Here is a 27,328-nt window from a genome sequence, read left to right on the forward strand (position 1 = left end):
TAACAGTTTACAGAGGGTTGTGCGGGTAACAGTTTACACAGAGGGTTGTGCGGGTAACAGTTTTCACTGAGGGTTGTGCGGGTAACAGTTTACAGAGAGGGTTGTGCGGGTAACAGTTTACAGAGAGGGTTCTGCGGGTAGCAGTTTACACAGAGGGTTCTGCGGGTAACAGTTTACAGAGGGTTCTGCGGGTAACAGTTTACAGAGGGTTCTGCGGGTAACAGTTTACACAGAGGGTTCTGCGGGTAACAGTTTACAGAGGGTTCTGCGGGTAACAGTTTACACAGAGGGTTCTGCGGGTAACAGTTTACACAGAGGGTTCTGCGGGTAACAGTTTACAGAGGGTTCTGCGGGTAACAGTTTACAGAGGGTTCTGCGGGTAACAGTTTACACAGAGGGTTCTGCGGGTAACAGTTTACAGAGGGTTCTGCGGGTAACAGTTTACAGAGGGTTCTGCGGGTAACAGTTTACAGAGGGGTTCTGCGGGTAACAGTTTACACAGAGGGTTCTGCAGGTAACAGTTTACACAGAGGGTTCTGCAGGTAACAGTTTACACAGAGGGTTCTGCGGGTAACAGTTTACACAGAGGGTTCTACGGGTAACAGTTTACAGAGGGTTCTGCGGGTAACAGTTTACACAGAGGGTTCTGCGGGTAACAGTTTACAGATGGTTCTGCGGGTAACAGTTTACACAGAGGGTTCTGCGGGTAACAGTTTACAGAGGGTTCTGCGGGTAACAGTTTACAGAGGGTTCTGCGGGTAACAGTTTACACAGAGGGTTCTGCGGGTAACAGTTTACACAGAGGGTTCTGCGGGTAACAGTTTACACAGAGGGTTCTGCGGGTAACAGTTAACACAGAGGGTTCTGCGGGTAACAGTTTACACAGAGGGTTCTGCGGGTAACACTTTACACAGAGGGTTCTGCGGGTAACAGTTTACAGAGGGTTCTGCGGGTAACAGTTTACACAGAGGGTTCTGCGGGTAACAGTTTACAGAGGGTTCTGCGGGTAACAGTTTACACAGAGGGTTCTGCGGGTAACAGTTTACACAGAGGGTTCTGCGGGTAACAGTTTACAGAGGGTTCTGCGGGTAACAGTTTACACAGAGGGTTCTGCGGGTAACAGTTTACAGAGGGTTCTGCGGGTAACAGTTTACACAGAGGGTTCTGCGGGTAACAGTTTACAGAGGGTTCTGCGGGTAACAGTTTACACAGAGGGTTCTGCGGGTAACAGTTTACAGAGGGTACTGTGGGTAACAGTTTACACAGAGGGTTCTGCGGGTAACAGTTTACACAGAGGGTTCTGCGGGTAACAGTTTACACAGAGGGTTCTGCAGGTAACAGTTTACACAGAGGGTTCTGCGGGTAACAGTTTACACAGAGGGTTCTGCGGGTAACAGTTTACACAGAGGGTTCTGCGGGTAACAGTTTACAGAGGGTTCTGCAGGTAACAGGTTACACAGAGGGTTCTGCGGGTAACAGTTTACAGAGGGTTCTGCGGGTAACAGTATACACAGGGGGTTCTGCGGGTAACAGTTTACAGAGGGTACTGCGGGTAACAGTTTACACAGAGGGTTCTGCGGGTAACAGTTTACACAGAGGGTTCTGCGGGTAACAGTTTACACAGAGGGTTCTGCGGGTAACAGTTTACACAGAGGGTTCTGCGGGTAACAGTTTACACAGAGGGTTCTGCGGGTAACAGTTTACAGAGGGTTCTGCGGGTAACAGTTTACACAGAGGGTTCTGCGGGTAACAGTTTACACAGAGGGTTCTGCGGGTAACAGTTTACACAGAGGGTTCTGCGGGTAACAGTTTACACAGAGGGTTCTGCGGGTAACAGTTTACAGAGGGTTCTGCGGGTAACAGTTTACAGAGGGTTCTACGGGTAACAGTTTACAGAGGGTTCTGCGGGTAACAGTTTACACAGAGGGTTCTGCGGGTAACGGTTTACAGAGGGTTCTGCGGGTAACGGTTTACACAGAGGGTTCTGCGGGTAACAGTTTACACAGAGGGTTCTGCGGGTAACGGTTTACACAGAGGGTTCTGCGGGTAACGGTTTACACAGAGGGTTCTGCGGGTAACGGTTTACAGAGGGTTCTGCGGGTAACGGTTTACAGAGGGTTCTGCGGGTAACAGTTTACAGAGGGTTCTGCGGGTAACGGTTTACAGAGGGTTCTGCGGGTAACGGTTTACAGAGGGTTCTGCGGGTAACGGTTTACAGAGGGTTCTGCGGGTAACAGTTTACACAGAGGGTTCTGCGGGTAACAGTTTACACAGAGGGTTCTGCGGGTAACAGTTTACACAGAGGGTTCTGCGGGTAACAGTTTACAGAGGGTTCTGCGGGTAACAGTTTACACAGAGGGTTCTGCGGGTAACAGTTTACAGAGGGTTCTGCGGGTAACAGTTTACAGAGGGTTCTGCAGGTAACAGTTTACACATAGGGTTCTGCAGGTAACAGTTTACACATAGGGTTCTGCGGGTAACAGTTTACAGAGGGTTCTGCAGGTAACAGTTTACACAGAGGGTTCTGCAGGTAACAGTTTACACAGAGGGTTCTGCGGGTAACAGTTTACAGAGGGTTCTGCAGGTAACAGTTTACACAGAGGGTTCTGCGGGTAACAGTTTACAGAGGGTTCTGCGGGTAACAGTTTACAGAGGGTTCTGCAGGTAACAGTTTACACAGAGGGTTCTGCGGGTAACAGTTTACAGAGGGTTCTGCGGGTAACAGTTTACACAGAGGGTTCTGCGGGTAACAGTTTACAGAGGGTTCTGCGGGTAACAGTTTACAGAGGGTTCTGCAGGTAACAGTTTACACAGAGGGTTCTGCGGGTAACAGTTTACACAGAGGTTTCTGCGGGTAACAGTTTACACAGAGGGTTCTGCGGGTAACAGTTTACAGAGGGTTCTGCGGGTAACAGTTTACACAGAGGGTTCTGCGGGTAACAGTTTACACAGAGGGTTCTGCGGGTAACAGTTTACAGAGGGTTCTGCGGGTAACAGTTTACACAGAGGGTTCTGCGGGTAACAGTTTACAGAGGGTTCTGCGGGTAACAGTTTACACAGAGGGTTCTGCGGGTAACAGTTTACACAGAGGGTTCTGCGGGTAACAGTTTACACAGAGGGTTCTGCGGGTAACAGTTTACACAGAGGGTTCTGCGGGTAACAGTTTACACAGAGGGTTCTGCGGGTAACAGTTTACACAGAGGGTTCTGCGGGTAACAGTTTACACAGAGGGTTCTGCGGGTAACAGTTTACACAGAGGGTTCTGCGGGTAACAGTTTACAGAGAGGGTTCTGCGGGTAGCAGTTTACACAGAGGGTTCTGCGGGTAACAGTTTACAGAGGGTTCTGCGGGTAACAGTTTACAGAGGGTTCTGCGGGTAACAGTTTACACAGAGGGTTCTGCGGGTAACAGTTTACAGAGGGTTCTGCGGGTAACAGTTTACACAGAGGGTTCTGCGGGTAACAGTTTACACAGAGGGTTCTGCGGGTAACAGTTTACAGAGGGTTCTGCGGGTAACAGTTTACAGAGGGTTCTGCGGGTAACAGTTTACACAGAGGGTTCTGCGGGTAACAGTTTACAGAGGGATCTGCGGGTAACAGTTTACAGAGGGTTCTGCGGGTAACAGTTTACAGAGGGTTCTGCGGGTAACAGTTTACAGAGGGGTTCTGCGGGTAACAGTTTACACAGAGGGTTCTGCAGGTAACAGTTTACACAGAGGGTTCTGCAGGTAACAGTTTACACAAAGGGTTCTGCGGGTAACAGTTTACACAGAGGGTTCTACGGGTAACAGTTTACAGAGGGTTCTGCGGGTAACAGTTTACACAGAGGGTTCTGCGGGTAACAGTTTACAGAGGGTTCTGCGGGTAACAGTTTACACAGAGGGTTCTGCGGGTAACAGTTTACAGAGGGTTCTGCGGGTAACAGTTTACACAGAGGGTTCTGCGGGTAACAGTTTACACAGAGGGTTCTGCGGGTAACAGTTTACACAGAGGGTTCTGCGGGTAACAGTTTACACAGAGGGTTCTGCGGGTAACAGTTTACAGAGGGTTCTGCGGGTAACAGTTTACAGAGGGTTCTGCGGGTAACAGTTTACAGAGGGTTCTGCGGGTAACAGTTTACACAGAGGGTTCTGCGGGTAACAGTTTACACAGAGGGTTCTGCGGGTAACAGTTTACAGAGGGTTCTGCGGGTAACAGTTTACACAGAGGGTTCTGCGGGTAACAGTTTACAGAGGGTTCTGCGGGTAACAGTTTACACAGAGGGTTCTGCGGGTAACAGTTTACAGAGGGTTCTGCGGGTAACAGTTTACACAGAGGGTTCTGCGGGTAACAGTTTACAGAGGGTACTGCGGGTAACAGTTTACACAGAGGGTTCTGCGGGTAACAGTTTACACAGAGGGTTCTGCGGGTAACAGTTTACACAGAGGGTTCTGCGGGTAACAGTTTACACAGAGGGTTCTGCGGGTAACAGTTTACACAGAGGGTTCTGCGGGTAACAGTTTACACAGAGGGTTCTGCGGGTAACAGTTTACAGAGGGTTCTGCGGGTAACAGGTTACACAGAGGGTTCTGCGGGTAACAGTTTACAGAGGGTTCTGCGGGTAACAGTATACACAGGGGTTCTGCGGGTAACAGTTTACAGAGGGTACTGCGGGTAACAGTTTACAGAGGGTACTGCGGGTAACAGTTTACACAGAGGGTTCTGCGGGTAACAGTTTACACAGAGGGTTCTGCGGGTAACAGTTTACACAGAGGGTTCTGCGGGTAACAGTTTACACAGAGGGTTCTGCGGGTAACAGTTTACACAGAGGGTTCTGCGGGTAACAGTTTACAGAGGGTTCTGCGGGTAACAGTTTACAGAGGGTTCTGCGGGTAACAGTTTACACAGAGGGTTCTGCGGGTAACAGTTTACACAGAGGGTTCTGCGGGTAACAGTTTACACAGAGGGTTCTGCGGGTAACAGTTTACACAGAGGGTTCTGCGGGTAACAGTTTACACAGAGGGTTCTGCGGGTAACAGTTTACAGAGGGTTCTGCGGGTAACAGTTTACAGAGGGTTCTGCGGGTAACAGTTTACAGAGGGTTCTGCGGGTAACAGTTTACACAGAGGGTTCTGCGGGTAACGGTTTACAGAGGGTTCTGCGGGTAACGGTTTACACAGAGGGTTCTGCGGGTAACAGTTTACACAGAGGGTTCTGCGGGTAACGGTTTACACAGAGGGTTCTGCGGGTAACGGTTTACACAGAGGGTTCTGCGGGTAACGGTTTACAGAGGGTTCTGCGGGTAACGGTTTACAGAGGGTTCTGCGGGTAACAGTTTACAGAGGGTTCTGCGGGTAACGGTTTACAGAGGGTTCTGCGGGTAACGGTTTACAGAGGGTTCTGCGGGTAACGGTTTACAGAGGGTTCTGCGTGTAACAGTTTACACAGAGGGTTCTGCGGGTAACAGTTTACACAGAGGGTTCTGCGGGTAACAGTTTACACAGAGGGTTCTGCGGGTAACAGTTTACACAGAGGGTTCTGCGGGTAACAGTTTACAGAGGGTTCTGCGGGTAACAGTTTACACAGAGGGTTCTGCGGGTAACAGTTTACAGAGGGTTCTGCGGGTAACAGTTTACAGAGGGTTCTGCAGGTAACAGTTTACACATAGGGTTCTGCAGGTAACAGTTTACACATAGGGTTCTGCGGGTAACAGTTTACAGAGGGTTCTGCAGGTAACAGTTTACACAGAGGGTTCTGCAGGTAACAGTTTACACAGAGGGTTCTGCGGGTAACAGTTTACAGAGGGTTCTGCAGGTAACAGTTTACACAGAGGGTTCTGCGGGTAACAGTTTACAGAGGGTTCTGCGGGTAACAGTTTACAGAGGGTTCTGCGGGTAACAGTTTACACAGAGGGTTCTGCGGGTAACAGTTTACAGAGGGTTCTGCGGGTAACAGTTTACACAGAGGGTTCTGCGGGTAACAGTTTACAGAGGGTTCTGCGGGTAACAGTTTACAGAGGGTTCTGCAGGTAACAGTTTACACAGAGGGTTCTGCGGGTAACAGTTTACACAGAGGTTTCTGCGGGTAACAGTTTACACAGAGGGTTCTGCGGGTAACAGTTTACAGAGGGTTCTGCGGGTAACAGTTTACACAGAGGGTTCTGCGGGTAACAGTTTACACAGAGGGTTCTGCGGGTAACAGTTTACAGAGGGTTCTGCGGGTAACAGTTTACACAGAGGGTTCTGCGGGTAACAGTTTACAGAGGGTTCTGCGGGTAACAGTTTACACAGAGGGTTCTGCGGGTAACAGTTTACACAGAGGGTTCTGCGGGTAACAGTTTACACAGAGGGTTCTGCGGGTAACAGTTTACACAGAGGGTTCTGCGGGTAACAGTTTACACAGAGGGTTCTGCGGGTAACAGTTTACAGAGGGTTCTGCGGGTAACAGTTCACACAGAGGGTTCTGCGGGTAACAGTTTACACAGAGGGTTCTGCGGGTAACAGTTTACACAGAGGGTTCTGCGGGTAACAGTTTACAGAGGGTTCTGCGGGTAACAGGTTACACAGAGGGTTCTGCGGGTAACAGTTTACAGAGGGTTCTGCGGGTAACAGTATACACAGGGGTTCTGCGGGTAACAGTTTACAGAGGGTACTGCGGGTAACAGTTTACAGAGGGTACTGCGGGTAACAGTTTACACAGAGGGTTCTGCGGGTAACAGTTTACACAGAGGGTTCTGCGGGTAACAGTTTACACAGAGGGTTCTGCGGGTAACAGTTTACACAGAGGGTTCTGCGGGTAACAGTTTACACAGAGGGTTCTGCGGGTAACAGTTTACAGAGGGTTCTGCGGGTAACAGTTTACAGAGGGTTCTGCGGGTAACAGTTTACACAGAGGGTTCTGCGGGTAACAGTTTACACAGAGGGTTCTGCGGGTAACAGTTTACACAGAGGGTTCTGCGGGTAACAGTTTACACAGAGGGTTCTGCGGGTAACAGTTTACACAGAGGGTTCTGCGGGTAACAGTTTACAGAGGGTTCTGCGGGTAACAGTTTACAGAGGGTTCTGCGGGTAACAGTTTACAGAGGGTTCTGCGGGTAACAGTTTACACAGAGGGTTCTGCGGGTAACGGTTTACAGAGGGTTCTGCGGGTAACGGTTTACACAGAGGGTTCTGCGGGTAACAGTTTACACAGAGGGTTCTGCGGGTAACGGTTTACACAGAGGGTTCTGCGGGTAACGGTTTACACAGAGGGTTCTGCGGGTAACGGTTTACAGAGGGTTCTGCGGGTAACGGTTTACAGAGGGTTCTGCGGGTAACAGTTTACAGAGGGTTCTGCGGGTAACGGTTTACAGAGGGTTCTGCGGGTAACGGTTTACAGAGGGTTCTGCGGGTAACGGTTTACAGAGGGTTCTGCGTGTAACAGTTTACACAGAGGGTTCTGCGGGTAACAGTTTACACAGAGGGTTCTGCGGGTAACAGTTTACACAGAGGGTTCTGCGGGTAACAGTTTACACAGAGGGTTCTGCGGGTAACAGTTTACAGAGGGTTCTGCGGGTAACAGTTTACACAGAGGGTTCTGCGGGTAACAGTTTACAGAGGGTTCTGCGGGTAACAGTTTACAGAGGGTTCTGCAGGTAACAGTTTACACATAGGGTTCTGCAGGTAACAGTTTACACATAGGGTTCTGCGGGTAACAGTTTACAGAGGGTTCTGCAGGTAACAGTTTACACAGAGGGTTCTGCAGGTAACAGTTTACACAGAGGGTTCTGCGGGTAACAGTTTACAGAGGGTTCTGCAGGTAACAGTTTACACAGAGGGTTCTGCGGGTAACAGTTTACAGAGGGTTCTGCGGGTAACAGTTTACAGAGGGTTCTGCGGGTAACAGTTTACACAGAGGGTTCTGCGGGTAACAGTTTACAGAGGGTTCTGCGGGTAACAGTTTACACAGAGGGTTCTGCGGGTAACAGTTTACAGAGGGTTCTGCGGGTAACAGTTTACAGAGGGTTCTGCAGGTAACAGTTTACACAGAGGGTTCTGCGGGTAACAGTTTACACAGAGGTTTCTGCGGGTAACAGTTTACACAGAGGGTTCTGCGGGTAACAGTTTACAGAGGGTTCTGCGGGTAACAGTTTACACAGAGGGTTCTGCGGGTAACAGTTTACACAGAGGGTTCTGCGGGTAACAGTTTACAGAGGGTTCTGCGGGTAACAGTTTACACAGAGGGTTCTGCGGGTAACAGTTTACAGAGGGTTCTGCGGGTAACAGTTTACACAGAGGGTTCTGCGGGTAACAGTTTACACAGAGGGTTCTGCGGGTAACAGTTTACACAGAGGGTTCTGCGGGTAACAGTTTACACAGAGGGTTCTGCGGGTAACAGTTTACACAGAGGGTTCTGCGGGTAACAGTTTACACAGAGGGTTCTGCGGGTAACAGTTTACACAGAGGGTTCTGCGGGTAACAGTTTACACAGAGGGTTCTGCGGGTAACAGTTTACACAGAGGGTTCTGCGGGTAACAGTTTACACAGAGGGTTCTGCGGGTAACAGTTTACACAGAGGGTTCTGCGGGTAACAGTTTACAGAGGGTTCTGCGGGTAACAGTTAACAGAGGGTTCTGCGGGTAACAGTTTACAGAGGGTTCTGCGGGTAACAGTTAACAGAGGGTTCTGCGGGTAACAGTTAACAGAGGGTTCTGCCGGTAACAGTTTACACAGAGGGTTCTGCCGGTAACAGTTTACACAGAGGGTTCTGCGTGTAACAGTTTACACAGAGGGTTCTGCGGGTAACAGTTTACACAGAGGGTTCTGCGGGTAACAGTTTACACAGAGGGTTCTGCGGGTAACAGTTTACACAGAGGGTTCTGCGGGTAACAGTTTACACAGAGGGTTCTGCGGGTAACAGTTTACAGAGGGTTCTGCGGGTAACAGTTTACACAGAGGGTTCTGCGGGTAACAGTTTACAGAGGGTTCTGCGGGTAACAGTTTACAGAGGGTTCTGCGGGTAACAGTTTACACAGAGGGTTCTGCGGGTAACAGTTTACAGAGGGTTCTGCGGGTAACAGTTTACACAGAGGGTTCTGCGGGTAACAGTTTACACAGAGGGTTCTGCGGGTAACAGTTTACACAGAGGGTTCTGCGGGTAACAGTTTACACAGAGGGTTCTGCGGGTAACAGTTTACACAGAGGGTTCTGCGGGTAACAGTTTACACAGAGGGTTCTGCGGGTAACAGTTTACACAGAGGGTTCTGCGGGTAACAGTTTACACAGAGGGTTCTGCGGGTAACAGTTTACACAGAGGGTTCTGCGGGTAACAGTTTACACAGAGGGTTCTGCGGGTAACAGTTTACACAGAGGGTTCTGCGGGTAACAGTTTACAGAGGGTTCTGCGGGTAACAGTTAACAGAGGGTTCTGCGGGTAACAGTTTACAGAGGGTTCTGCGGGTAACAGTTAACAGAGGGTTCTGCGGGTAACAGTTAACAGAGGGTTCTGCGGGTAACAGTTTACAGAGGGTTCTGCGGGTAACAGTTTACACAGAGGGTTCTGCGGGTAACAGTTTACACAGAGGGTTCTGCGGGTAACAGTTTACAGAGGGTTCTGCCGGTAACAGTTTACACAGAGGGTTCTGCCGGTAACAGTTTACACAGAGGGTTCTGCGTGTAACAGTTTACACAGAGGGTTCTGCGGGTAACAGTTTACACAGAGGGTTCTGCGGGTAACAGTTTACACAGAGGGTTCTGCGGGTAACAGTTTACACAGAGGGTTCTGCGGGTAACAGTTTACACAGAGGGTTCTGCGGGTAACAGTTTACACAGAGGGTTCTGCGGGTAACAGTTTACACAGAGGGTTCTGCGGGTAACAGTTTACACAGAGGGTTCTGCGGGTAACAGTTTACACAGAGGGTTCTGCGGGTAACAGTTTACACAGAGGGTTCTGCGGGTAACAGTTTACACAGAGGGTTCTGCGGGTAACAGTTTACACAGAGGGTTCTGCGGGTAACAGTTTACAGAGGGTTCTGCGGGTAACAGTTTACAGAGGGTTCTGCGGGTAACAGTTTACAGAGGGTTCTGCGGGTAACAGTTTACAGAGGGTTCTGCGGGTAACAGTTTACACAGAGGGTTCTGCGGGTAACAGTTTACAGAGGGTTCTGCGGGTAACAGTTTACACAGAGGGTTCTGCGGGTAACAGTTTACACAGAGGGTTCTGCGGGTAACAGTTTACAGAGGGTTCTGCGGGTAACAGTTTACAGAGGGTTCTGCGGGTAACAGTTTACACAGAGGGTTCTGCGGGTAACAGTTTACACAGAGGGTTCTGCGGGTAACAGTTTACACAGAGGGTTCTGCGGGTAACAGTTTACACTGAGGGTTCTGCGGGTAACAGTTTACACAGAGGGTTCTGCGGGTAACAGTTTACAGAGGGTTCTGCGGGTAACAGTTAACAGAGGGTTCTGCGGGTAACAGTTTACAGAGGGTTCTGCGGGTAACAGTTAACAGAGGGTTCTGCGGGTAACAGTTTACAGAGGGTTCTGCGGGTAACAGTTTACAGAGGGTTCTGCGGGTAACAGTTTACACAGAGGGTTCTGCGGGTAACAGTTTACACAGAGGGTTCTGCGGGTAACAGTTTACAGAGGGTTCTGCCGGTAACAGTTTACACAGAGGGTTCTGCGGGTAACAGTTTACACAGAGGGTTCTGCGGGTAACAGTTTACACAGAGGGTTCTGCGGGTAACAGTTTACACAGAGGGTTCTGCGGGTAACAGTTTACACAGAGGGTTCTGCGGGTAACAGTTTACACAGAGGGTTCTGCGGGTAACAGTTTACACAGAGGGTTCTGCGGGTAACAGTTTACAGAGGGTTCTGCGGGTAACAGTTCACACAGAGGGTTCTGCGGGTAACAGTTCACACAGAGGGTTCTGCGGGTAACAGTTCACACAGAGGGTTCTGCGGGTAACAGTTTACACAGAGGGTTCTGCGGGTAACAGTTTACACAGAGGGTTCTGCGGGTAACAGTTTACACAGAGGGTTCTGCGGGTAACAGTTTACACAGAGGGTTCTGCGGGTAACAGTTTACACAGAGGGTTCTGCGGGTAACAGTTTACACAGAGGGTTCTGCGGGTAACAGTTTACAGAGGGTTCTGCGGGTAACAGTTTACAGACGGTTCTGCGGGTAACAGTTTACACAGAGGGTTCTGCGGGTAACAGTTTACAGAGGGTTCTGCGGGTAACAGTTTACACAGAGGGTTCTGCGGGTAACAGTTTACAGAGGGTTCTGCGGGTAACAGTTTACACAGAGGGTTCTGCGGGTAACAGTTTACAGAGGGTTCTGCGGGTAACAGTTTACACAGAGGGTTCTGCGGGTAACAGTTTACAGAGGGTTCTGCGGGTAACAGTTTACACAGAGGGTTCTGCGGGTAACAGTTTACAGAGGGTACTGCGGGTAACAGTTTACACAGAGGGTTCTGCGGGTAACAGTTTACACAGAGGGTTCTGCGGGTAATAGTTTACACAGAGGGTTCTGCGGGTAACAGTTTACACAGAGGGTTCTGCGGGTAACAGTTTACAGAGGGTTCTGCGGGTAACAGTTTACACAGAGGGTTCTGTGGGTAATAGTTTACACAGAGGGTTCTGCGGGTAACAGTTTTCACTGTGGGTTCTGCGGGTAACAGTTTACAGAGGGTTCTGCGGGTAACAGTTTACAGAGGGTTCTGCGGGTAACAGTTTACACAGAGGGTTCTGCGGGTAACAGTTTTCACTGAGGGTTCTGTGGGTAACAGTTTACAGAGGGTTCTGCGGGTAACAGTTTACAGAGGGTTCTGCGGGTAACAGTTTACAGAGGGTTCTGCGGGTAACAGTTTACACAGAGGGTTCTGCGGGTAACAGTTTACAGAGGGTTCTGCGGGTAACAGTTTACACAGAGGGTTCTGCGGGTAACAGTTTACAGAGGGTTCTGCGGGTAACAGTTTACACAGAGGGTTCTGTGGGTAATAGTTTACACAGAGGGTTCTGCGGTTAACAGTTTTCACTGTGGGTTCTGCGGGTAACAGTTTACAGAGGGTTCTGCGGGTAACAGTTTACAGAGGGTTCTGCGGGTAACAGTTTACACAGAGGGTTCTGCGGGTAACAGTTTTCACTGAGGGTTCTGTGGGTAACAGTTTACAGAGGGTTCTGCGGGTAACAGTTTACAGAGGGTTCTGCGGGTAACAGTTTACAGAGGGTTCTGCGGGTAACAGTTTACACAGAGGGTTCTGCGGGTAACAGTTTACAGAGGGTTCTGCGGGTAACAGTTTACACAGAGGGTTCTGCGGGTAACAGTTTACAGAGGGTTCTGCGGGTAACAGTTTACACAGAGGGTTCTGCGGGTAACAGTTTACACAGAGGGTTCTGCGGGTAACAGTTTACACAGAGGGTTCTGCGGGTAACAGTTTACACAGAGGGTTCTGCGGGTAACAGTTTACAGAGGGTTCTGCGGGTAACAGTTTACACAGAGGGTTCTGCGGGTAACAGTTTACAGAGGGTTCTGCGGGTAACAGTTTACACAGAGGGTTCTGCGGGTAACAGTTTTCACTGAGGGTTCTGTGGGTAACAGTTTACAGAGGGTTCTGCGGGTAACAGTTTACAGAGGGTTCTGCGGGTAACAGTTTACAGAGGGTTCTGCGGGTAACAGTTTACACAGAGGGTTCTGCGGGTAACAGTTTACAGAGGGTTCTGCGGGTAACAGTTTACACAGAGGGTTCTGCGGGTAACAGTTTACAGAGGGTACTGCGGGTAACAGTTTACACAGAGGGTTCTGCGGGTAACAGTTTACACAGAGGGTTCTGCGGGTAATAGTTTACACAGAGGGTTCTGCGGGTAACAGTTTACACAGAGGGTTCTGCGGGTAACAGTTTACAGAGGGTTCTGCGGGTAACAGTTTACACAGAGGGTTCTGTGGGTAATAGTTTACACAGAGGGTTCTGCGGGTAACAGTTTTCACTGTGGGTTCTGCGGGTAACAGTTTACAGAGGGTTCTGCGGGTAACAGTTTACAGAGGGTTCTGCGGGTAACAGTTTACACAGAGGGTTCTGCGGGTAACAGTTTTCACTGAGGGTTCTGTGGGTAACAGTTTACAGAGGGTTCTGCGGGTAACAGTTTACAGAGGGTTCTGCGGGTAACAGTTTACAGAGGGTTCTGCGGGTAACAGTTTACACAGAGGGTTCTGCGGGTAACAGTTTACAGAGGGTTCTGCGGGTAACAGTTTACACAGAGGGTTCTGCGGGTAACAGTTTACAGAGGGTTCTGCGGGTAACAGTTTACACAGAGGGTTCTGTGGGTAATAGTTTACACAGAGGGTTCTGCGGGTAACAGTTTTCACTGTGGGTTCTGCGGGTAACAGTTTACAGAGGGTTCTGCGGGTAACAGTTTACAGAGGGTTCTGCGGGTAACAGTTTACACAGAGGGTTCTGCGGGTAACAGTTTTCACTGAGGGTTCTGTGGGTAACAGTTTACAGAGGGTTCTGCGGGTAACAGTTTACAGAGGGTTCTGCGGGTAACAGTTTACAGAGGGTTCTGCGGGTAACAGTTTACACAGAGGGTTCTGCGGGTAACAGTTTACAGAGGGTTCTGCGGGTAACAGTTTACACAGAGGGTTCTGCGGGTAACAGTTTACAGAGGGTTCTGCGGGTAACAGTTTACACAGAGGGTTCTGCGGGTAACAGTTTACACAGAGGGTTCTGCGGGTAACAGTTTACACAGAGGGTTCTGCGGGTAACAGTTTACACAGAGGGTTCTGCGGGTAACAGTTTACAGAGGGTTCTGCGGGTAACAGTTTACACAGAGGGTTCTGCGGGTAACAGTTTACAGAGGGTTCTGCGGGTAACAGTTTACACAGAGGGTTCTGCGGGTAACAGTTTTCACTGAGGGTTCTGTGGGTAACAGTTTACAGAGGGTTCTGCGGGTAACAGTTTACAGAGGGTTCTGCGGGTAACAGTTTACAGAGGGTTCTGCGGGTAACAGTTTACACAGAGGGTTCTGCGGGTAACAGTTTACAGAGGGTTCTGCGGGTAACAGTTTACACAGAGGGTTCTGCGGGTAACAGTTTACAGAGGGTTCTGCGGGTAACAGTTTACACAGAGGGTTCTGTGGGTAATAGTTTACACAGAGGGTTCTGCGGGTAACAGTTTTCACTGTGGGTTCTGCGGGTAACAGTTTACAGAGGGTTCTGCGGGTAACAGTTTACAGAGGGTTCTGCGGGTAACAGTTTACACAGAGGGTTCTGCGGGTAACAGTTTTCACTGAGGGTTCTGTGGGTAACAGTTTACAGAGGGTTCTGCGGGTAACAGTTTACAGAGGGTTCTGCGGGTAACAGTTTACAGAGGGTTCTGCGGGTAACAGTTTACACAGAGGGTTCTGCGGGTAACAGTTTACAGAGGGTTCTGCGGGTAACAGTTTACACAGAGGGTTCTGCGGGTAACAGTTTACAGAGGGTTCTGCGGGTAACAGTTTACACAGAGGGTTCTGCGGGTAACAGTTTACACAGAGGGTTCTGCGGGTAACAGTTTACACAGAGGGTTCTGCGGGTAACAGTTTACACAGAGGGTTCTGCGGGTAACAGTTTACACAGAGGGTTCTGCGGGTAACAGTTTACACAGAGGGTTCTGCGGGTAACAGTTTACACAGAGGGTTCTGCGGGTAACAGTTTACACAGAGGGTTCTGCGGGTAACAGTTTACACAGAGGGTTCTGCGGGTAACAGTTTACACAGAGGGTTCTGCGGGTAACAGTTTACACAGAGGGTTCTGCGGGTAACAGTTTACACAGAGGGTTCTGCGGGTAACAGTTTTGACATACAGTACGTGAGTGCCATCACAGGTGCAAATTCTTATCACAGACTAGAGGTAAATCTTGAGAACATCTAATTGTGTAGTTGTGTTCACTTTTCTTGGATTTGCCTCTGATCAGCAGGTTGTACTGAACCTTCCATTCTTCTCTTCCTGCGTATAAATGCCTGGACTCCAACAGCCATGTGGAACTGCAGTGATTTAGCCGCCATATTAAATTTTGAGAGGCGTTTAATTCAACAACTCACAGCACAAATGAAAAAAAAACAAACATCAGCCATCAAGTCAAACAGAAATCAAGCCCTTAATATAATTCTCATCTTTCCTAAATCATTTTTGAAGTAAATTACTGCTTACCACCAGCTCGTGTCTTCTTATCTGTGAAAACACAAAATATCAAGCCATCATTATACATCAGAACTCCTGTACAATTTAATTACGATATCAGTGTAGTGGAACATCAGGTAAACAACAGTCACCAAATGGCCTTATTGAAAGTTTTAAGTGTTGCACAATTCTAAGCTCGGCCCTCTTAATGTGCGGCAAGATATCATAGCAAGGATGTCAGTGGAGTGTAAATCTCCCACACCAGGATAGGGGAATAATCGATATGATTATAAATGCGATTGTTATCAGTACCTCGGCATTAAAAGAAAGAGCAACTGGGAAAACATGCTAAAGAATTCATGTGACATATGAAAACGACTGTGTCCCATGTTCAGGAGCCCTTTAACATACATCATTCAGCAAAATCCATCAAAAAAGAGACCAACTGTCTCAGCCGAGAATGATGGGCCTTCAAGACCTGAATCACACCTGATGCGCTTCTCTCCCTGTCCTACCAGGCTTCCATCTTCACTCTTCCCTCTCCCAATGGACACCCGTCCCTCACCTGGGCTGCCCTCCTTTGCCTCAGCAAGATGAGTGAAAGCATACAATGAATAGAAAACAAACAGAAACAAGGGCTGCGCATCCAGGACTGGGACAAGGAGAATTCGGTGCTGAATCTTCCAGCTGTCTCACCGTGAAGGCTGTGAATTCTGAGCAGTTCAGTTTTATCACTAGTGAGATCATGTTTCAGACTATTACACAAACCAGAAGTTATGGGCCTGGTACCAACCAGTGGCTCCAAGATAAAGAAATGTCTTGATTGCACTGAATGTTGAAACAGGGATCAAAAGTCTACTCATGCTTCTATTCCCTCCCTACATTCTGTGCCTGAATGCAGCTCCATGCTTTATTTCCTGAAGTGATACGGTGAATGTCTGCGTTTTGTCAGTTTGTCACTGACAACTACACATTGCCTCTTCTAGCTTTTTGCTCGGAGGAAGGCCATTGATGAAGCTACTGAAGGTTGCTTGGCCGAGGACACAGAGCTGAGACATTCTGCAGAGTATCCCCGGGACTGAGATGACAACCTCTAACAATTACAACCACCCTTTGTGACTCCAACCAGTGACTTGTCTATTAATTGATGCCCAGTGACTTCAGTTTCACCAGACTCCAAAATGTCATGTTACCTAACATCACTCTCACCTTACCTCGAACACACACCTTTGCTCTCTAACCAAGGCTGTGATGAGATTTGGAGCCAAACCGCAAACGGCGAGTCGGTTCCACTCGAAAGCAGTCCTTCGTCTTGCTGACGACTGAGAGTGGACAGTCAGGGTGGGAAATAGCCACACTGCATTTTGGAAAGAAAGTCCACATTGATGGAACTGCCTCTTGTGGCACAATTGATTGGATGGCTACCACTCGAGCACTCAGCAGCACAGGAAATGCAGCTGGGTCACACCCAGTGCTCAACAGTCTATAGAATGAGTCAAACTGGATGGAGACTGTCTTCTGTACTGACAGACTTCAGGAGGGAGCTGACACTTGGAGATGCAGACAGTTGCAACTGTACCTACACGCTGGCTCTGGCCATTGCTGAGGGTAGGGCATGCTTTTCCTATCGACCCTCTTTGGCCGGTGGGCCCAGAATCATGATACGGGTTTCTATAAGAATCCAATAGTTTCACAGTTGCCAGCACAGAGACTCAAGGGTTTCAGATTGCTTAATTACCTTTAAATTCCCCAGTTATCTTTGTTGGGGCTGAAATTGTCTCTAAATTACTAGTCCACGTCATCAGATCATAATCCAGGAATTTAGCTACTGAGAGTCTGGAAAACTGAAAATTGATACGGTAAAGCCCCTGATTTGCCTTACTATACAGAGTTCTCCATGACTTTGGGAAGTCTTAAGAAAAATCTCAACTGATTAAGTAGTTCCTGTTGAGGAGCAGTGGGAAGCTTACTCTGTGCCCCCATGACTTAAAAGGCGTGCTTTTAAATTGTAAATTAAGTAGCAACCCTTCTTCAAAGAGAAATTTGGGGTCAAGTAAGTTTATTTAAAAGAATAACATTCCCCCTGAAAAATAACCTCCCTGGAAGTACATCAGACGTACAGTGCTTTGAAAAAGTACTCAGCCTCCACCACTAATTTCACATTTTACTGTCTCATTTTCTAAATGTAAAATATATTGAAGTGGGATTTTTTGGAGCTAATCTACAAAACATCATGTCAAATCAAAAGAAAAATTCCAAAACCTGTTAACAATTTACCAACAATTAAAAACCAAAATTCTGAGGCTGAAAAAGTATTTGTCACCTTTGTAATTACTGTACTAACTTTCCTCAGGTGCAGTACTGTTTATTAGCTCACTACGTCACCCAGTTTGTTAATGTTGAAAACTGGAGGATCACCGCCTCTCTCTGTGAGGTCCAATAGTATGGTAAATTTTGGTTTGATCAAACCAAAATGAAGACAAAGAGCATTCGAGACATTCAGGGAAATAACAGGGAAGGTAAATCTGGGGAAGGGTACAAGACCACATCAAAGGCAATGAACGTAGCTCAGCTCAGTGCAGCCCATTGTGAAAAAGTGGAAAAACTATGAAACCCAGCCACACGGCCAGGGTCAGGCTGCCCCTCGAAAGAATGGCTCTTGTAAGAGAGGCGACTGAGGGAGCTGCAGAAGCCAGAGTCTGCATCTGGAGGCGGTTCATGACTCTGCAATCTCCAAGGCCTTGCACAAAAAAAGGTCTTTATGGAAAAGTGGTAAGGAAGAAGCACTGGTTAAATAAAAGCATATCCTTGCCCTTAAAGACTTTACAAATGGTCATTTAGAAGACACTGTAATGATGTGAAAAAAAGGTCTTGTGGTCATACGAGACTAAAGTGGAGCTTTCTGACCTCAACATTAAGCAATAAGTGTGGCATAAATCTAATGCTGCTTTTCAGCAAGGTAATGCCATCCCTACTGTAAAGTATGGCTGAGGCAGCATCGTGCTTTTCAGCAGCAGGGGCTGGAAATCAGGTCAGGACTGATCAGAAGATGAATACTGCAAAATACAGAGAGATCCTGCATTGAAATCCTGCAAGCCTCTGCCAGAAAGCTTAAACTCTCAGCACTGGTTCCAAATGGAGGAAATTGATGTCATGACTGGCCCAGGCAGAGTCCTGACCTTAACCCGATCAAACTTCTCTAGCAATCGACCACTACTCCCCAACTCCCTGGCACAGCTTCAGCAACTTTGCAAGGACAAATCCTGCTCCATCATGCCGATAGAAACTTATCCAAAAGGACTATTTGCTGTAATGGCTGCGAGAGGTAGTTCAACTAAGTACTGAGCAAAGGGGGATGATTACTTTTGAACTGCTGATATTTAAGTTTTTCAATTTTTAATTTTATAATTTTCTCTGATTTTGGGGCTCTGCTGTGAAAAAAGGAGCATGTGATTCACAAATAACACTTCCCAGTTGAATGAGTCATTTATGTGAACAAATGCTCAGTGGGAGAGCATTTTGGAGTCGGTGATCACAATTCTGTCTCCTTTACCAGAACATTGCAGAGGGATAGGAACAGACAGGTTAGGAAAGCGTTTAATTGGAGTAAGGGGAAATATGAGGCTATCAGGCAGGAACTTGGAAGCATAAACTTGAAACAGATATTCTCATGGAAACATACAGAAGAAATGTGGCAAAAGTTCAGGTGATATTTGCATGGAGTTCTGCATAGGTACGTCGCAATGCAACAGGGAAAGGATGGTAGGGTACAGGAACCGTGGTGTACAAAGGCTGTTGTAAATCTAGTCTAGAAGAAGAGGTTACGAAAGGCTCAAAGAGCTAGGTAATAACAGAGATCTAGAAGATTATAAGGCTAGCAGGAAGGAGCTTATGAATGAAATTAGGAGAGCCAGAAGGGGCCATGAGAAGGCCTTGGCGGACAGGATTAAGGAAAACCCCAAGGCATTCTACAAGTATATGAAGAGCAAGTGGATAAGACGTGAGAGAATAGGACCAATCAAGTGTGACAGTGGAAAAGTGTGTATGGAACTGGAGAAGACAGCAGAGGTACTTAATGAATACTTTGTTTCAGTATTCACCACAGAAAAAGATGTTGGCGATTGTAGGGATGACTTGCAGTGGACTGAAAAGCTTGAGCATGTAGATATTAAGGAAGAGGACGTGCTGGAGCTTTTGGAAATCATGAAGTTGGATAAATCACCAGGACCAGACGAAATGCACCCCAGGCTACAATGGGAAACAAGGGAGGAGTTTGCTGAGCCTCTGGCGATGATCTTTGCATCATCAATGGGGACGGGAGAGGTTCCGGGAGATTGGAGATCTGCAGATGTTGTTCTTTTATTCAAGAAAGGGAGTAGAGATAGCCCAGGAAATTATAGCTTAGTGAGTCTTACTTCAGTGGTTGGTAAGTTGATGGAGAAGATCCTGAGAGGCAGGATTTTATGAACATTTGGAGAGGCATAACATGATTAGGAATAGTCAGCATGTCTTTGTCAAAAGTGGGTCGTGCCTTATGACCCTGATTGAATTTTTTGAGGATTTGACTAAACTCATTGATAAAGGTAGAGCCGTAGATGTAGTGTATATGGATTTCAGCAAGGCATTTGATAAGGTACCCCATGCAAGACTTATTGAGAAAGTAAGGAGGCATGGGATCCAAGGGAACATTGCTTTGTGGATTCAGAGCTGACTTGCCCAAGGAAGGCAAAGAGTGTTTGTAGACGGGTCATATTCTGCATGGAGGTCGGTCACCAATGGTGTCCCTCAGGGATCTGTTCTGGGACCCTTACTCTTCATGATTTTTTTATAAATGTCCTGGATGAGGAAGTGGAGGGATGGGTTAATAAATGTGCTGATGACACAAAGGTTGGGGGTTTTGTGGATAGTGTGGAGGGCTGTCAGAGGTTACAGCAGAACATTGATAGGATGCAAAACTGGGCTGAGAAGTGGCAGATGGAGTTTAACCCAGATAAGTGTGAGGTGGTTCATTTTGGTAGGTCAAATATGATGGCAGAGTATTGTATTAATGGTAAGACTCTTGGCAGTGTGGAGGATCAAAGGGATCTTGGGATCTGAGTCCATTGGACACTCAAAGCAGCTGCCCAGTTTGTCTCTGTGGTTAGGAAGGCATCTGGTGTATTGGCCTTCATCAACCGTGGGATTGAGTTTAAGAGCTGAGAGGTAACGTTGCAGCTATGAAGGACCCTGGCCAGTCCCCACTTGGAGTACTGTGCTCAATTCTGGTCCCCTCACTACAGGAGGGGCGTGGAAACCATAGAAAGGGTGCAGAGGAGATTTACAAGGATATTTCTTGGATTGAGGAGCATGCCTTATGAGAATAGGTTGAGTGAACTCGGCCTTTTCTCCTTGGAACGACTGAGGATGAGAGGTGACCTGATAGAGGTGTACAAGATGATGAGAGGCATTGATCGTGTGGATAGTCAGAGGCTTTTTCCCAGGGTTGAAATGACTAGCACGAGAGAGAGAGCATAGTTTTAAGGTGCTTAGAAGTAGGTACAGAGGAGATGTCAGGGGTAAGTTTTGTTTTTATACACAGAGAGTGATGAGTGTGTGGAATGGGTTGCCAGTGGTGGTGGAAGCAATAGGGTCTTTTAAGAGACCCCTGGACAGGTACATGGAGGGCTCTGGGTAAGCCTCGGTGGTTCTAGGGTAAGGACATTTTCGCCACAGCTTTGTGGGTTGGGGTTGGGGGCTGAACACTTTTACAAAGCACTGTTAATTCAGCCTGTAATTTGTGATTGACCCTCTGGTCTGGAACTAGAACCCCTTCTGCAGATGGAAGAACCTTTGACCCACAGAAACCCATCGCAGGTATTTCCAAAAGTACATCATTAGCTGAAACAAGATCCCGTGAAGAATGACAGCACACTTTGCACCTTGTGCAACAAAGTCAAATATAGGCCTGAGCAACTATGGGACTCAGGAAGTGCCACTGTCACATTTCCAAGAACAGAAGCCCAATGTGTTAGTAGACCAACGATCCAGAGAGTTCAAGTTGAAACAGAAACACTGCAGTTTGAGACTCTCAGTCTGGCTTTGCCAAACATTTGGAAATAAAAGAATTACACCAATTACAGCAGTTTGTTGTCAAAGCTCATTTTTTACCCTATAAGGAATGAAATCCATTGTCCTTGTATCGTTTAGTTCACTTCAGTGCCACATTACCATCATTTAACTGTCCTTTAAAGACCCCTAGAACAATATTCAGTTAAGCAGACCCTTCAGCAGGACTGGAATAAAAGGTGAGGTGTGGGGAGGGGAGGGAGATCAGTAGGGAGGGATGAATGTGTCAGGGCAGGTATGGTACTTGTTCCACTTGCAAGGCCCCTCCCCACTGATCTCCCGTCTGCCACTTATCCTTGCAAGCGAAACAATTGCCATACCTCCTCCCTCGTTATCATTCAGGGCCCATTCCAGGTGAGGCAATGTTTCACCTTTGAGTCTGCTGTAACCGGTGCTCCTGGTGTGGCCTCCAGGTCCGATGTAGGCTAGGAGACTGCATTGCCAAAAGAGCTGGATCGCCAGGTGGCCATTCCCATGTGTCAGTCCGAGGCCACTCCTAGTGCCACGACCACGCCAGACTCGTGTCAGAAGAGCAACACCTTATATTCCACCTGTGTGGCCTCCAGCTTCATGGCATGAACATCTATTTCTCAAACTTCCGGTAACTGCCCTCGCCCCCGCTATTACCATTCCTGTTTCCTTCTCTCACCTTATCTCCGTACCTGCCCATCACCTCCCTCTGGTGCTCTTCCCCCTTCCTTTTCTTCCATGGTCTTCTACCCTCTTTCAGAATCCCCTTCCCCAGCACTTTATCTCTTTCATTATCAGCTTCCCAGCCCTCGACTTCACCTATCGCCCACCATCTTCCTCCCTTCCCCCCCACCTTCTTGTTCTAACTTCTCAATTTCTTCTCCAGTCCTGCTGAAGGGTCTTGGCCCGAAACCTCGACTGTTTACTCTTTTCCACAGATGCTGCCTGGCCTGCTGAGTTCCTCCAGCGTTTTGGGTGTGTTGTTCAATTATACAGGTGACCAAGCATAGCACTAAAGACAAAATTCATCCTGAAACTGATGTCTTTCCTGTGTGGAATCAAATGGAGCAGAGCTTTGTGATTCTTCGAGAGTCACTCTGATCCGGCAGGAATGGTCTCTCTTAACCTCCTCCAGAAGTTACTGACCAACCCCAGTAGTGGACATCTTGTGTGAGCCGAGGCAACAACCCTTGCTGTGTCATTCAACCCTGGTGTGCGAGGTATCTAAAGATGGAAATACTGGCAAAACACTCTTGAAAAGTGAAGTTGAACAGCTCATCGCACTGATCCATGGAGCTCAATAACTGATTCACCATTTTAATTCACAAAAATGCAGTCATTCCTGCGGCACCCATAGCCCACCAAACGTCAGCAACTTCTGGAGAAATATAATTAGTCTGCCAGGAATGCTGGATTTGCCAGCTGCTGGAGAATGAATCAGACTATGAATAGCATCAAACTGACGACATTCCGAATCACGCTTGGTCCAGTTCAGTGGCTGGTACACTTATGGTGCAGCAACTTGTTTCATCAGCCACTTTCACTTAAAGGATATACTGTCACCTCATGGCCAAAACTCTAAATACATATTTTGTTTTACAAATATTAGAAGCAAAGACAACACATTTCTCCAATCCAACATTCCTGAAACAAAAAAAAATCATTCTTCCTCAATGAAAGCTCAAGACAAAAAAAATCCCGGAATACTCACGGAAGTCTCGAAAATGCAGAATAAGCCTTGCCACGAGGCTGAGATATTCCTCCTGTTGGAACAGAACAGAATCAGAAACTACACCCATTTTTTTCAACCCTGAACACCAGAACAAAAAAGTAGCACATGGGCCTTTGAGGAAAAGAAATGGTAAAGGTAAACAAGAGAGCTAAAAGGGGCCCTGAAATGTTGTTGGTAACTGGGATTAAGGAAAATCCCATGGCAGCTAGGGAGCATCAAGCATCCTGCAGTTGCCTGGGTCAGCAACAGCAGAAGCTGAAGAGGATGGGGGAATTTGTGAACTTTATCATTGTACTTCCAGCCTGTGGAAGGAAGCAGTGCTACATCTAGTTCCAGGAATTTAATCAGTGAGAATCCAGCACATGTCCAGATCAGCTATGGAGACAGACACAGAATAATCAGATGCAAAAAAATATCAAACTAGAGAAGACCATCTACAGGGAGTTGTAAATAATGGATTTGACCCAGGTAAACCAACTGCAGAAAACAATTAAACAATCAAACTGGTGATGGCTCAGGCAACTTTACAAAGATGGAAAATAAAGGGCACTCTGGGTGACTAAGGATGGAAAAGTAAGATAACGTTGTTAAGATTCTCCTTGAGCCCATCCACTTAAGCTAAAATATGAGTGAGACTTTGTGACTTCAAGTACAAGACGATACTTTACCAGACAGTGACGAGTGGTGTACTGCAAATGTTAGTGTTGGGACCACTTCTTTTCACATTATATGTCAATGGTTTGGATGACAGAATTGATGGCGTTATGGCCAGGCTTGTGGACAATACACAGATTGGTGGAAGGGCAGGTAGTGTTGAGAAAGTAGATTGGGACAATGGGCAGAAGGAGCAGATGGAATATAGTGTTTGGCGGGGTGGGGGGGTAGAATTTCACTGAAACCTTTTACACAACACCTTATCAGATGCCTTCTGGAAATCCAATTCTATAGCATCTACCCCCCAGTTTCTGCGCTCATTATATCCACAAAGAACGTTTGTCAAACAGAACCTACCCTTCATGAATCCATGTCATGTCTGCCTGATGGAATCGCTCTATGCAGATGTCTCGCTATTTCTCCCTTAATGCTAGCTTCAAGCATTTTCCCAACTACAGACGTTGAGCTATCTGGCCTATAGTTACCTGCATTTGCCTACATCCTAATCTCTGACACCTTACTGCCATCCCTACAGTCCTCAAATGCCCTGTATAACTTCAGCTTCCTAAACTTTACATATGAACTTAGTCAAAAAGAAAACATCTCTCATCATCCATTACTCCTTCATTCTTGTCCTTCCTCATTACTGGAACATGCCCGTCGTAATGTCTCATCACTTGGTCTTTAAATAACTCCCGTATCAGATATGGTCTAGCCCGATAAGAGCTGCACCAAATTAAATCTCCCTAACTCCTGACTAATAATGCCGTAATTTGTCCTCCCCAATTTAGTACTTTCCCACAAGATCAAGACTTATCCTTGATCCTTGGTGATAATTATCGTAAAACTTCTAGAGCTGTACGCATTGTTCTTCCAGACTTGGCCAGGCTCATTTTCCAAAACAAGGTCCAGTAGGGTCCCTCTTCTACTTGGACCACCCACACACCTTCAACAAAGCCCCTTGAATACTCTGAAGAAGCTGCTGCAATGAAGAAGTCCCAGCCAACATTGGGAAAGGTAAAAAAAAAGCTCTGCTGGTTTTACATCTTTCCATAATCTGTCTCCCAGAGGCTATTGGGAGATTTGTGATTCCATCACCTTTCCTATTTGTGAGCTCCAACCACATCGATTCAAGCATATCTCTCAAGCGTATCTGTGACATCCTCCCTGATGTAATGCAATTCCTTCATGTTTTACTTCCCTCTCTATCACATCTAAAACATCGAAACACAGCGATGTTGAGCTGCCAATCCTGTCCCTGTACAACCAAGTCTCTGAAACATCACAATCCTACAAACTGATTCAGCTTTGAAACTCATCTGCCTTACCTATAATGCTCCTTTCACTGAAATAAGCACACCAGCCCATCAATCCCACTGCGTTCATTTACCTGTCCATTCTTTCAGACACTTATCAAAACATTTACCTTCTCCTCAATCCTTCCACTTGCTACCCTGCCCCTCTGGGTCCCACCACTAGTTTAAACCCTCCCAAGTAAATTTCTTGGTGTTCACCTGACGGAGAATCTCACCTGGTCCCTCAACACCAGCTCCATAGCAAAGAAAGCACAGCAGCGTCTCTACTTTTTGCAAAGGCTGAGGAAAGTCCATCTCCCACCCCCCATCCTCATCACATTCTACAGGGGTTGTATTGAGAGCATCCTGAGCAGCTGCATCACTGCCTGGTTCAGAAATTGCACCATCTCGGATCACAAGACCCTGCAGCAGATAGTGAGGTCAGCTGAGAAGATCATCGGGGTCTCTCTTCCCACCATCACAGACATTTACACTACACACTGCATCCGCAAAGGAAACAGCATTATAAAGGACCCCATGCACCACTCATACAAACTCTTCTCCCTCCTGCCGTCTGGGAAAAGGCTCCGTAGCATTCGGGCTCTCACGACCAGACTGTGTAACAGTTTCTTCCCCCAAGCCATCAGACTCCTCAACACCCAGAGACTGGACTGACACCTTGCCCTACTGTCCTGTTTATTATTTATTGTAAATGCCTGCACTGTTTTTGTGCACTTTATGCAGTCCTGTGTAGGTCTGTAGTTTAGTGTAACTTTCTCTGTGCTTTATTTTTACGTAGTTCAGTCTAGTTTTTGTACTGTCTCATGTAACACCATGGTCCTGAAAAGCGTTGTCTCATTTTTACTATGTACTGTACCAGCAGTTATGGTCGAAATGACAATAAAAGTGACTTGACTTGAAGTAACACTGGCAAACGTGCCTGTGAAGATACTGGTCCCCCTCCAGTTCAGGTGCAACACGTCCCTCTGATACAGGGAGATAATAGATCTGAATGTGTGGCTGAGGAACTGGTGCAGGAGGCAAGGATTTGCATTCTTGGACCACTGGGATCTGTTTTGGGGTAGGGATGAATTGTACAAAAGGGACGGGTTGCACCTTAATAGGCGGGGGACCAGCATTCTGGCAGACAGGTTTGCCACTGCAACACGGATGTGTTCAAACTAAGTAGTGGGGGGGGGGGGGAAGGGGGTGAACTGGAAATATAAGGATGGAGTTAAAGGGAAAGTGAAAATAAGAAAAGTTAAGATAGATAACAGAATCAATAGAGTAGAAAGCTCAAGAAGAGATCATACAGTATGGCCAAGTGAAATAGGAATTGATATGAAAGGAGAGGGGAGTAACGAATTAAAAGTATTATATATGAATGCACGAAGTATAAGGAATAAAGTAGATGAGCTTGAAGCTCGGTTGGAAATTGGCAAGTACAATGTTGTGGGAATAACTGAGACATGGCTTCAAGTAGACAGGGCCTGGGAAATGAATATTCCAGGATATACATCTTATCGAAAGGACAGACTGACGGGCAGAGGGGGTGGGGTGGCTCTGTTGGTGAGGAATGATATTCAGTCCCTTACGAGGGGGGTCATAGAATTAGGGGATGTAGAGTCAGTATGGATAGAACTGAGAAATTCTAAGGGTAGAAAGACCCTAATGGGAATTATCTACAGGCCCCCAAACAGCAGTCTGGATGTAGGGTGCAAGTTGAATGAAGAGTTAAAATTGGCATGTCGCAAAGGTAATGATACAGTTGTCATGGGGGATTTCAACATGCAGGTAGACTGGGAGAATCAGAATGGTACTGGACCCCAAGAAAGGGAGTTTGTGGAGTGCCTCAGAGATGGATTCTTAGAACAGCTGATACTGGAGCCTACCAGGCAGAAGGCTATTCTGGATTTAGTGTTGTGCAATGAACCGGATTTGATCAGGGACCTCAAGGTAAAGGAACCATTAGGAGGTAGTGACCATAATATGATATGTTTTAACCTACAATTTGAGAAGGAGAAGGGAAAATCAGATATGTCAGTATTACAGTTGAACAAAGGGAACTATGGAGCTATGAGGGAGGAGCTGGCCAAAGTTCAATGGAACAATACCCTAGCAGGGAAGACAATGGAACAAAAATGGCAGGTATTTCTGGGAATAATGCAGAAGGTGCAGGATTGGTTCGTTTCAAAGAGGTAGAAAGATCCTAAGGGGAGTAAGGGGTGGCCATGGCTGATGAGGGAAGTAAAGGGCAATATAAAAATAAAAGAGAAGAAGTATAACATAGCAAAGATGAGCGGAAAACCGGAGGACTGGGAAGCTTTTAAAGAGCAACAGAAGATAACAAAAAAGGCAATACACCAAGAAAAAATGAGGTATAAAGGTAAACTAGCCAAGAATATAAAGGAGGATAGTAAAAGCTTCTTTAGGTATGTGAATAGCAAAAAAATAGTTAAG

The 27,328-nt window shown here is 47.2% G+C and overlaps 1 protein-coding gene and 1 pseudogene across 3 annotated transcripts in view; both read right to left on the reverse strand.

The window, feature by feature from the left end:
• The window catches only part of LOC132401275 (mitochondrial import inner membrane translocase subunit TIM14-like), a 499,620-nt pseudogene that overhangs the window by 326,592 nt on the left and 145,700 nt on the right, over nucleotides 1-27,328 (reverse strand).
• Nucleotides 1-27,328, reverse strand: part of med15 (mediator complex subunit 15) — a 250,048-nt gene that overhangs the window by 196,543 nt on the left and 26,177 nt on the right. For all 3 annotated transcript variants that reach the window (XM_059983308.1, XM_059983309.1, XM_059983306.1), the window contains exons 3-4: nucleotides 22,899-22,950; nucleotides 15,143-15,163 (exon numbers count right to left, since the gene is read on the reverse strand). In XM_059983308.1, coding sequence (XP_059839291.1) covers nucleotides 15,143-15,163; nucleotides 22,899-22,950 — 73 coding nt within the window. The remainder of the gene's footprint in view (nucleotides 1-15,142; nucleotides 15,164-22,898; nucleotides 22,951-27,328) is intronic.

This window comes from Hypanus sabinus, chromosome 10 (genome assembly GCF_030144855.1).
Source record: "Hypanus sabinus isolate sHypSab1 chromosome 10, sHypSab1.hap1, whole genome shotgun sequence".
NCBI classification, from domain to species: domain Eukaryota; kingdom Metazoa; phylum Chordata; class Chondrichthyes; order Myliobatiformes; family Dasyatidae; genus Hypanus; species Hypanus sabinus.